The sequence below is a fragment of the Vollenhovia emeryi genome, unplaced genomic scaffold (genome assembly GCF_000949405.1).
Source record: "Vollenhovia emeryi isolate VEMERY1.0 unplaced genomic scaffold, V.emery_V1.0 DF939284.1, whole genome shotgun sequence".
NCBI lineage: Eukaryota > Metazoa > Arthropoda > Insecta > Hymenoptera > Formicidae > Vollenhovia > Vollenhovia emeryi.
In genome coordinates, this window is record NW_011967082.1 from 214,510 (window position 1) to 226,527 (window position 12,018).

Genomic DNA, 12,018 nt, shown 5'->3' on the forward strand with positions numbered 1-12,018 from the left:
TCAAGATTGCGCAAGTTCTTAACAGGATTTGCGTCATGTTTATTTTAACAAGTTGCAATCGAAGACAATATGAATACAGTTTGCAGTGTTTGCACGAGCCGCCTTACCGAGAGCCAAAGTTACCACCTCGTAGCACTGTGGTTCGTTAATTCTTCGTCGTCTTCCGGAATTGAGACCCTTAAACTCGCCTGAACTATCACAACGTCGAAACTCAGAAAAGCTTTTTTCCGTTTAAAAAAATACGAGAGGACTAAAATGCAATTATAATAAGGAAAGCACTTACAAGGATTGGCGGTATAACATCGATGAGTTCAATTTTCGACGCTGTACTTTTCAAAGTCCCAAGTCAACGTTAACTCAATGAAATCAACGACTTAGAGGAAGGGCTCAAACTTAAACTTAATAGAAAAGACTAATTCTCCCGTTAGTGTCCATTACTCGAAGGAAGCTAGAAAAATAATTCTCCATACATGGAAAAAAAGACGCGGAAACATATAACATTCCATATGTACATATGTATTTATGTAACACCCTATGTAACATTCTTCAGCTTGTATGTAGCATCGATATCCGAACTCACCGAGATTGTTATATCGCTGTCTAGCTTCGACTTTGCGACCATCCGACAGTGGAATATCCTTTTGTGACTTATGTCTCGCGTCTACGAGACGATACCAGCGTTTGTGGAGGCGATCCTAGGGATCTTCCTTGGTGGTGGGTTGTATTTGATGCACCACGCCAGGCAGGTGATGATGATGGTGATGCTCCGGTCGCCTGGAGAGGCCCAACAAGGGCGGCAGCAGCGGCAAGGGCAGAGGCAGGGGTAGCCCTCCGGGGAAGCCGGCTAGGCCACCGAGGAGAGCCGAGGCGGTCGAGTGTTCCTGAGCTTTCCTCCGGAGCTCGGCCAGACTGTTACTTCGATGGAGATCGGTGCCGGTGCCGGCGGCGCCGGGCTTGCAACAGCCGCAAATGGAACCGGGCCAGCCGGTCGGCGACCAAGACAACATTTCCTGAAGACTGCTCGGCCGATGCTGGTCACTGGTCGTCCACAACGACGGCGTCGTCGAGGTCAACGATGTCGACGCGCTGCTGACTACTTTATTACCGAAGAGCGGTGGTGAGAACTGGGCGGCCAGATGAGGCGAGAAGAAAAGGGACGTCGGCGGTTCCACCGGCCTGAAGCCTGCGCCTATCCCCGTGGTGCTGAAAGTTCGACGAGAGGGAAAAATGAATGTAAACGGAACATAAAAGTAGCATTAAGAACGTAATGGGAAACGTACGGCAAAGTGCAAATTCAATTTTTTAATTAAAAAATGGTTTGGAGCAGAATGCGCTCCTCTCGTGTTAATATTAGAATCGCTTACTGGAAAAATTTTTTAATAATTGGTAAAAATAGGAATAGTTTTATATTGCTGAAATGTTCTCGTTTTATCATTAGTCGCATACTTAGATATAGGGAAATTAATGCAAAAATGTAAGGTGCGACGGTTTGATTGAAAATTTCGATACGAGAGCTTTTTCTATAAGGAGAACAAAGCGACCTCGTTCTCCATTGATACTTTTAAACCACGATATACTGTTCGTTCCGAAAAGTATACTATTCTGTTTTTCTTACTTCGTAATTTCTTAAACTGACGACAATAGCGCAATTGACGCGCACTGATACACGTAGGACACAGAAACGTTTCAATCGTCACGCCGGAAACGATCCTTAACTCGTCCGAGAATTAACGCTATTTCAGGCACCGGTGCGATTATCGCCAAAAGGACGTCGCAATTTCGCGCGATTCCAACTACCGGCGTATCAGCGTAGCGAAAGCAAGAGACAGACAGGCAGACGCGAGCGAAGTGCCGGAGAGAGACGGAAACCGAGAACGGATGGTGCAGAGAGAGAGAGGAGGGGGGGGGGGCAGGTGGGAGAGAGAGAGAGAGAGAAGAGAGAAGGAGCCGCAGCCTCATAAGCGCTAATCCGATTAGCACGCGCGATGTTCCGCATCCTCCGAGAGGAGCGGAGGCTGCTTTGAGGCGCTGATGATTATCTCAAATATTAATCGCAAATATTGTTTAATTAATGTAACGAGCTCGAGTCGGTGCTCGAGTTGGAGCCGAGATCGGTAGGGGTGGGGGGGGGAGGGGAAAAGGTGGAGGAGATAGGACGACGGAGGACGCGTGGGGGCGGGCAGGAGTTAGGGCAGGCAGCCCACGGCATTTAGGTCGTTAGTGGGGTAGGCGGCGAGGGTAGGAAAGACGCAGTTCGTCGGCAGGCCAGAGTAACGGATTTCAGGTGGTTGCCTGGGGAAGGGGTTGAATCGGGCGCAAGAGGGAAAGGGGTGGGGAAGGGGAGGGCGGTAAACCGCGACGCGCGGGGGCGACGAAGACGGCGACGGCGGTGGCGGCGAGAGGAAGAGCCGAACCGCGGTAAGCGCGATAATTAGCGGCAATTAGCCGCGTAGTCTACCGTGCGCCTTGCCTACGTGCGCTCGTTTACTTGCCGCGCGCGCGCACACATGCAAATGCATACGTGCACACCGGTGCCGCGCTGACGTGATGGACGAAGCGCGACTTGGTGTATCCTCTCCCATCTTATCGACGCGTTTGCTCGGCACTGAGTTACGGTGTCGAGTTACGGTGTACGAGGGGTGACGGCTGAAACGCAGATTACCTCGCAGAAACGACGTAAGATTAGCATCCGCGCGCCCCTTGGGAGCGGGGAAAAAAATCATTGCGAGAGAGAAGACGCTGTAAATGATAATTTTTTTTTTAGCGAAGACACTAAGAGCGGAGGATGGAGTGAGATTTTATCAATTTGTAAAATTGAACGTTGACTTCGTCAATTATGACCGCGGTCTTATTCGGCTAATATAAAAACATATTATTATACATACAAACTGCATGTTGCAAATTGAAATTCTTGCATTTTTCCAAGTGGAAAATATCGAATTTGCCTCGGAACGTTGGGAATACTTTTTTCTATCATCTCGCATCCCTTCGTACACGCTTTTCATTTCCACGAATTTTCATTGTGGAGCCCGTTACTCAGTCGAACCCGTATGATCACTTTAGTTATTTTATTTAATATTTATGTGCTCCATTTTACTTAGGTATATCTAGTTTTTTATCCTATAATCGCTTCTAGATAAGTAACGACGTCGATAACTACGATATTACCTAGACGAGGTCGCGTTTCCCGCGTAATAAGACTCCATTAAAATCTTTATTTAAAATTCAATAACATTAAACGCTTTCAGCTCCGCCGGTAGCGAATATAGCGTGGAGCTAAAGCGAGTAATAAAAGTGACAGGAAACGATTTTGAGATGGATGTATTATCGCGATATCACACGCGCTGCAATTAACAATTTTTTTAAGTATCAACTTTAATCGACAGACTGGCGAACGCTTTTACGATCGTGTTTCGTCCAATAGCCGATCTCTCGAATCGGAAGATTTACGTTCGGCCGTTTTATCAACTGAATACAGGTGCGATTTCTAAAACAAAGTGCCTGCTTCTCACCGGGCTAACGCGGGCAACGCGTGTAATCAATTCTTACGCGACCTTCCAAGAGAATCCGCGAGACAAAAGAGCGATCTAGCGACGAGACAACGTCTTTGCGACGCGGATCCGCCCCTATACAGTAGCACCAGAAGCCAGTCGCTCTTAAGGTAGCTAGGTAGAGCTAAGGTAAGAAGGAACGCAGAGCTTACACCCTCCCCCTCCCCCGTCCGCCCCCTTCGCCCGCGACCCCCGGCAGCAGCTTCGCCGTTCCTCTGAATAAATGATGGGGATATATTTACGGCGAGCGGTTTTAAATAAATTACAACTGCGGGGACGGCGAAGGAGTATCTTCCTGCCGTTTCTTCTTTACCTTTTCCCTCGACCCCGGTACCAGCCCCCACCGTCGTCCCCCTCCCCGTCGGCCGCTTGAACCTCCCGCTGCCTCTTCGTCGTCTTGTCGACATCTAACGTGCCCTCCTCTCGCAGGCATTACGCGTATCCCGCTACGCGTGTTTTTCGGCATTTTTTTGTTCCCGTCCTCCACGTCGATCCGCAGAGAGACCCACGTCTCGGGGATTATAAACGAATGCACTGTCCCCGCGGAAAGAGAGGATCGCGAGCGGGATAAATCGCCCCTTTCCGATTCCTCGGACGTGCTCCCGGGCCCCCTTATGCGCGCGGCCGATGAAACGCGTCTCTCGTAGAAATATTTTATGCGGTACAAATATTTTTCTATATTTTCTGTGCGCGCACACACATACGTCAGATTCTCCTTTATAATATCTCAAACATTGATAACATAAATAGATATTTGTACAAACAAGTATTTACGTAGGAAGTGAAAAGAGAAATATGAAAATATGTTTTATCATGGAAGATGATTTATTTATTTATTCATAAAGGAATTATTACTTACGGCATTCGTGCACGTTCAATTTGACGGGTCCAGAGAAAAAAAAACTGTACGTTTGCTCTTTAATAATCTGCACGTTTGTAAAAGTCAATAATTTTTTCGAAACGCTTTAATCCGCCTGCCCCTGGAACTCTACGAAATTTCCGCGAAGACCCGTCCGCAGCTCTTTAACCTTTTTATCCGCTGCAAACCCTTTAGCCCGTCGTCTCGACGACGCTTCTTTCCGTTGACACGCGAGTCGTAAACGCGAGACGCCATTTAGTTTCACGAGACAAAAGTCCAGAGCGAAAAGCGGCGCGTCCCCGCCACTACCGCCGTCGCTGCCGCCCGTGGAAGCTGCAGTTTAACGAGGCGACGATTATCGCGATTATACGAGTGGCTGTGACGACGACGCGCGGGAGAGGCGAGGGGGCAGCGATGCCGGGAGAAGAAGCGGCTTAACCGGCGGGCGTCGGGGGCAGCGATGCCGTCACGAAGAGTGGTTTAATGGCGCGTATCGAGCATCCGGCCGGCGGTGTTCAGCGGCGCTTGCACCCACTTATTCGTTGAAATCGTCCGAGAGTTTATAAGGGGTTGGGGACGGGAGGGCAGGCGGTAGAGAGAGGAGCTCAGGAAGGAGGGGGAGGATATTTCCTAAAGACGTAAATACAAACGAAGCTAAGAGCTCACCTCTCGGCGGGCGGTCCGAGGCCCCCCACGGTGCTCGGTGGCGGCGGCGGCGCCCTTATGGGGGTCGGTGGTGGCGTCGAGACGCCACCCAGGGACGGCTGGCTTGGCTGAGGCCGGGGACTGACCGAAGCGGAAGTCGTGCTGGGGCTCCTGGAGCCGCCGCCGCCGCCACCGACCCCGGTACCCTCCGCCACGGCGTCCTCCGTGTCGGCGGCGCTGCTGCTCGTCGTGGTGCCCTCCGGATCGTTCCCCGTGGGACTCGGACCCGCCGATGAGGACGTCGGCGCGGCCAGAGCGGAGGATTCTACGTTACCGCTGCCACCGCCACCGCCACCGCCGCCGCCGCCGCCGCTGCCGTTTCCACCCTCGCGTTTGCGTTGCTCCTCCTTCAGCCGTTCGCTCTTACGCCATTTCGCCCGCCGATTTTGGAACCATACCTGAAAATTACGATCGCCGCGGTTAGATTAGCCTTATGCTTAAGCTCTTTGGGGAATCGATAATGAAAGCGTAACTTTGATGCGGAAGTTTTCGTTTTATAAGTAAAGTTACTGAATTCACCTTTTTTTTTGATGAGTCAATAAATTCTGTATGCCCGGAAAAGACGTACTGCTAATATTCAAGGTTTGTTAGTTTCCAATTCATTGCTAATTAATGCGCAAACGTGTCGAGGAAATTTATTCAAGTATCTGTTACGCACTCATTGTCCCCCAATGTAATGACAACCCGCGTTTTTTATTTTCTGTCTTTAACCCTTTGAAGGGTGGTGGTAACCCACGTTACTATTTCAACTTCTTTACTTTTTGGCCATTTAATTTCTAGTTAACACATTTAGGTCGGATTTTTGCATTTTTTGGGTATCTTAGCGAGAAAAGAACATAAAAAAAGTTGAGTAGTCTTTAATATTTACTGTAAAAGTTTTATAACTAAAGAAATATGAAAAAACAGCAGCAATTTTTCCGGAAAAATTCATTGCTAACCAAGTTTTTAAAATGATTTCTTGAAAACTTTACACAAAGGGATTTTCAGAGTCGCCCATTACGAATCTGATGTCAGATTTTCAAAATTCAAAATGGCCGACCCGAAATGGCGGACGCAAAGTACGTGAAGTTTTCAAGTTTTTTAGCATTTTCGTTTTGATTCCACGGCTCCTAACAATATCTAAATAATGTTTCTTAGCATAGTTGAATTACAGTTAAATGATATTATTTTTTTTAGTTTTGAATTCCGTCATCTCGAATCCGCCATTTTGAATTATGAAAATCTGATAACGGATTCGTAATCAGCGACCCCCGAAACCCTTGTATACATATAAAGTTTCGGAAAAAAATTGTTCAATAGAAAAATGTATGCCTCGAAGGGTTAATATGTTTCATGTCTTTTCCATAATGCAATTTTTGGGTTACGCTAAATATGAATAAATATCATATCGCGATATACGTGTATCCAGGGAAGCTAAACTTCTCAAAAGCCAACTTGGCGGAAGTTTGCATAATTCTCTGATTCAATATCCCCGACGTCTCACAGTCATCCGACTGTGCTACGCGCGCGGACGCGAGGGTTAAGTCTCGCGAAAGTCACAGGAACGACGGGAGAGGCGGGAGAAAAATGAGACGGACGGACAGTACCTGCCGGCACTCCGCAGCGTCCGCAAATGTGCAAGGATAATTGCATGCGCGGAGGGGAGGTGGCATTCTGAGGCAGAGAAAAGCACGAGGGTGCGGCAGGTTGGTCGGCGAATGTGGGGGGGGAAGGGGTGGTCGTTGGGAGGCCGGGGGGCACTTTCCGCCGTGCATGTTCAACGAGCCGACAGCAACCACGGCGGCCGAGTGTTTTTTAAAAAGCTCGAGTTCCGCTAACGAGGCTAACTTGACATAATACCGGCTGAAATAGACTTTATTACACCCAGCGGTTCTCCGCCGCTGACTGTTGTCCCGACAATGGGTGTACGATGACCGGGTCCTCTCGCGCGGAATCCCCGTTCGGCGCGCCGGACACGCCAGCCAGTGTCGTTTTTAATCAGAGCTATTTGTTCGCAGACGTGAATTAGTTGATTCGAGAATCTCCTTAGTTAATAATGACCGGTGCGTTATATAAAGTGATGTCGCTTAAAAAGAAAACGGCACAAGTTTCACCGAATAACTGCACGGTTTTCGAGGGAAGTCACTTTGAAAAGGACAGATTGTGTAAATATGTTTAAGAAAAGAACAGAGCGCAGAATTACACCAAAAAAGTCCTTAGCAGGAAGAGCTGAAATAGGATTGGCACATCCTATTCTGTGTAATGGGTCTGGAAAATGATTATCTTACATTCGAGCGCGGAACTTTCGCGGGAGGAAGCTCGGAAGATGGTTTAATAAAATAAATACGATGGGCACGACTCTCTACCGCCACCTCGAACATCGCGGGAGGGTGGAGAATGGGGCAGGGGGGGAGCGACGGGGAGATATAATAATATCCTAAGGGTTATGGGGAGGCGGACGAATAATAGCTGAGAACAAAGCCACGGTTCCGTAGGGATCACCGTCGTTTTCCTTTCCACCCTCGCGCGATATCTCCTCCCCACTTTTTTTTTCAATACAAATTTAATCTGAAATTCGTTGATAATGGCCGTAAAATGTTTTTAATCGGCCGCACCCCTGTTGAACGAATGCGCCGCTCTTTGCCGCGGGATTACCGATCGCACGTATCATTGTGATGCGCTTTTTTAAAACGGTGACAACTACTGATTAATTCACGGAACGCTGTTTTTTTTCAACAGCTTGTAAAGTGAAAAATGTTCGCTTTTCAACAAAATTCTCGTTTATAAAAATTGTCTCTCTCTCGTCTCTCAATTGTTAACGCAATTGCGTGTTCAGATAATTTCTCATCAAGAGGAAAGTCCCCTATTACGAGACACGCTCCTAATATGAGATAGCGGGGTTTCTGCCTAAATTAATAGACGTCATCTGGTGGTTCCGCCGTGAATTTATTGCCCTTGGGGTGAAATCTGTTTGGTGGAAAATTGATTCTTAGATCGCGTAATCGTTGCGTGAAAAAGACTTGTGGTTGAATTTGGACGTTGAAAACCTACTGTCTCATAATAGTGGACCTTCCTCTACTAACACTTACATGCCGGTCGTGAGCTATTGTTCCCGAGGCACGCGACCCGTGGTATGTAAAATTTTTCTGCACTTTGTAACTCCAAAGAAGCGTGGATAACTACGTGAAGGGAAGTGAAGAGTTCCGCGAAATCCAATCACCGAAAATAGGAGAGCCAACGTAATCGCGGTGCCCAGCATCCCCGGTCCAGGGGCGCGTCGCACGAGCGCAGGTGCGAGCGGCGTTTGACGCGGCGTGGCGCGGCGCGTCTAATTCACGCACGCCGGTAATTGCCACCTCGCACATGCGTGCGTGCGAGCATGTGTGTGTGCGCGAGCGAGCGTACGCGTGCACGAGGAAATATTACGCGCGCGCCGTGTACGACGAGATGTCGCGTGGTACGTGCCTCGGCGATACAACGGACCCTCCTTCAACTCCCTCGCCCGTCCCTCCCCCCCGCCCCCCCTCTAGGAGGTTCTAATTGGAGCCTGGAGAAGAGGACGGGCGCTACGTAAACGCGCCTATTTGTCCATTATTCCAGATTCCCTTTGTCTGCGCTAATGAAACAATGAGTCTGCGCCGTAATTGCGTCACAGCCAGACCAACCGCCTCTCCCCCTCCCGTTGCCCGCCGCCTCCCTTCTGCCTCTTTCTTCGTCGCGTGTACACACTGTCGTCTCTCTCGTAAAGATTGCAGTCTCCTCGGCTTCGTAAATCCGCACAATGCACGCCAGGCTGCTGCCTCTTAGACTTTGTGATCGAGGATCCTTCGCGAGTCAGGATATTAATGACGGGAGGGCGTAGCGCCGGGATACTTACGGATCTCTTTGTCGGATTCGTCGCGGCACGCGAGATATGTCCTACTATGCGTAATCAATAGAAAAAAATAAAACGTATGCGTGAGAATAATCGCAGTAGCCAATCCACTTGATGGCGTTGCAAATGCAGAAGGAGTTTTCGATTACCGAGGTACACTTGACTTGGAAATTGGAAAAACTGTCGGACGGTATCGCCCGAAATTGAACGGAGATGCACGCTGGCGTCTGCCGAGAAATCAAAAGCCGCCATTGGTAATCAGATATCCTCTGCAGATGTTCCGACAGGATTTTAGGCTGGAATCGCTGTTACGCTGCAGGGATTCTCAGCGCGAATTACAGCGGCGTGAGTAAATATGGCCGTGAGGACGTAGCCAGGAGTACAAAGTAATCCCGGAGATTACCGGCTTACTCTGTCAGAAGATTACGTCAGGTCGAGGGTGTCAGCGCGCCTCTTGGGGGTCCCGGCTCCCCCCCCCCTTCCCTTCGTCCTCCCGCTCTGCTCGATTCACCCCTCTGTATACACACGCTCGCGCTTTTGCGGCAACACCGTACGGCCGTAGACAATCGATCATAGTCGCGATCTTTTACAGATTTTCCTTTTAATTTTCAATCGGCTGTTGAAGCCGAAATATTTTCATCATCCTGACTAAATCTCGCGCGTTCCCCAACTACGTCGCGTAACGTCCATGCATAAAATATACGACGCGTTATTTTTCGTACGATAAATTATAAATATGGGCAAATTTTTAAAACCGGGAGTGGCAAAGGACAAAAATCGATTTAAAAAAAAATTCGTTGAAATTTCGCTTTGGATCGCGGAATCCGGTTTACGCATATTTTTCGCGATATAATCATTTGGATACTAATGGATACGTAGGCGGGTAATACGTTCTATTGTGTGCTCCGCGAGATATTACGCAAAAAAAAAAAAACGTAAAGCGCGAAAAATGTTCTCGGAATTTCTCTACTTAGCGCTACGAAGGCGGACAAAAAATTACCGGGTTGCCGCGCGTAATTTTCTCATCGCATTAAAACGCGGAATCCAATCTCAATGCGCTGAGACGCATTAAAAGATTAAGCTCGCTGCTGCCAATGCTCGGACACGAGCATGCGAACATTCTGTGAAGTTTTAATGCACGTGCTTTCATGTTATCGAATAAACGTGATTATACAACGTGATTAGCATACTTTCAAGTAACCTGTTTTAATATATCCTTAAATATAATGCACAGTGCTTCCGCCGTGAATTTATTCATCTCCCTTATTCTAATGGATCTTTTTTTTAATAATATAACCGGATCACGGACATTATTACATTATATGCAGCAAGATACTTTACGAGAACCGGCAAAATAGAAGTGAACAAAGTAAATAATTATGTTAATAATAATTCAGCAACACGCGCGGCCGCTGTCTGTATATTTGAAAAATATTCATAATCCGAAAAAAAGAATCTAATCAGGCCGCGGGATCGCCAGACTTATGGGATACAGTTGTACAATTGGATTGAAAAGTTCGGTGGCAGGGGCGAGGTCTCCGCACGTATTATTATCGTACTCACCTGTACTCTAGCCTCGGTGAGATTAATCTTCATGGCCAGATCTTCCCTCGTGAAGACGTCCGGGTAGTGAGTCTGCGCGAAGGCGGACTCGAGTTCCTCCAGTTGCTGGAGGGTGAAAGTTGTCCTGTTTCGGCGCTGCTTCCTCCGCACGAAGGAATCCTCGCCAACTCCGTGCAGTGCCGGATGATAGGCGGAGTAACTAGTATCTGTAACGAATCCGGGAAGCGTTGCAAAGTAGCTATTTATTTCGTGCGCTCGTAGAGCATCGCTTCTGCAATTTCTAACTACTAATTTGTGCGAATTTTATTATTCTGCGCAAGTACCCAGAGCACGGTAGGCGTTGACAACATGAGTGACGACGTCACGAGTGATAGTAAATAAATAAGTGTACAAAATATTTTAAATTACTTTTTACCTTAGTTGTACAATGCGTTAATTATATAACGTTAACAAGTTTAATTATATGCACATTACATATGTGTCATAGTTTAATTATGTAATATGTTTAATTATGTAACATAATTAATGTTAATAACGTGTGTTGCGTCGATATAAAGAAAATATTTTCACTTCAGAGGGACGAGTTCGACGAAGTTTCGCCTTTTAATTCTTGATAGATTCGAATTTGCGAAGTTCCAGGAGAACTTAGTTCGGTACTCCGCATATTTGCCTGTGCTTGACTAGGGTTTGCGAAACTCGGTAACTTCAAGAAACTTGAGAGTTACTGACAATCTCGCGGAATTTTCAAATTTATACGGCAAGCGTTATTGCAAAATAAAATGATCAACATAATTCCTTGCTTTTTCGCGAGGAATTTGGGCTAGCTTGCATTAGCGCTTATTAGTGCGAGTAAGTTGTTGCGTTAGATGAAAGAATAGCCGTACGCAGACACACGCCCGCCCATATTTGTCTGCTTCATTCAATTCAATTGAAATCAATTTAGCAAGTGTAATAATTAAACTCTTTGTATCGAGATACATCTTTCGCCACATCTTCCCGCCTTTCGGAAACTGTTAATATACGAACTCGGATGTTTCATCAAGATGCTTATAGTATCGTCGTTTGATACACGAATTGACATTTGAGCAGAACTTTATCAATATACAAGTATATTGCTTCTGCCGTATTTTCTGCCGACCCCAGCACGAACATTTTGTTTCGCCATTGCAATTACGCGAGCAGACAGGGCGTATTAATTAAAAATGTTGAGGGAAACGTGGTTAACTGTGATCGCGCGCGCACACGAAGGATCGAAAAGTGAAGCACCGATATAAAGGCATCGGTCGGATACACGCGCATACAACGAGACGCGAAGTGGGAGCAGACGTTACGAAGCGGCCGGAACCGCTCATCAATGATGCAGAGCAATCAGCGCAATTAATTACCGCGGCGCTAAGCCCCGGCTTAGCGAAAAACACAAATTAATTTCCTAAGCTCATAAAAATTCATGCCACTCTCTCTCTCTCTCCCTCTCTCCCCCCCCCCTC

At 47.4% G+C, this 12,018-nt stretch overlaps 1 protein-coding gene across 1 annotated transcript in view; it reads right to left on the reverse strand.

Moving 5' to 3' along the window:
- Positions 1 to 410: 410 nt before the first annotated feature.
- LOC105559232 (cone-rod homeobox protein) overlaps positions 411 to 12,018 on the reverse strand; it is a 17,089-nt gene continuing 5,481 nt past the window's right edge. Inside the window, exons 2-4 of the mRNA XM_012007368.1 lie at positions 10,532 to 10,737; positions 5,077 to 5,513; positions 411 to 1,203 (exon numbers count right to left, since the gene is read on the reverse strand). Coding sequence (XP_011862758.1) covers positions 696 to 1,203; positions 5,077 to 5,513; positions 10,532 to 10,737 — 1,151 coding nt within the window. The 3' untranslated portion in view covers positions 411 to 695. The remainder of the gene's footprint in view (positions 1,204 to 5,076; positions 5,514 to 10,531; positions 10,738 to 12,018) is intronic.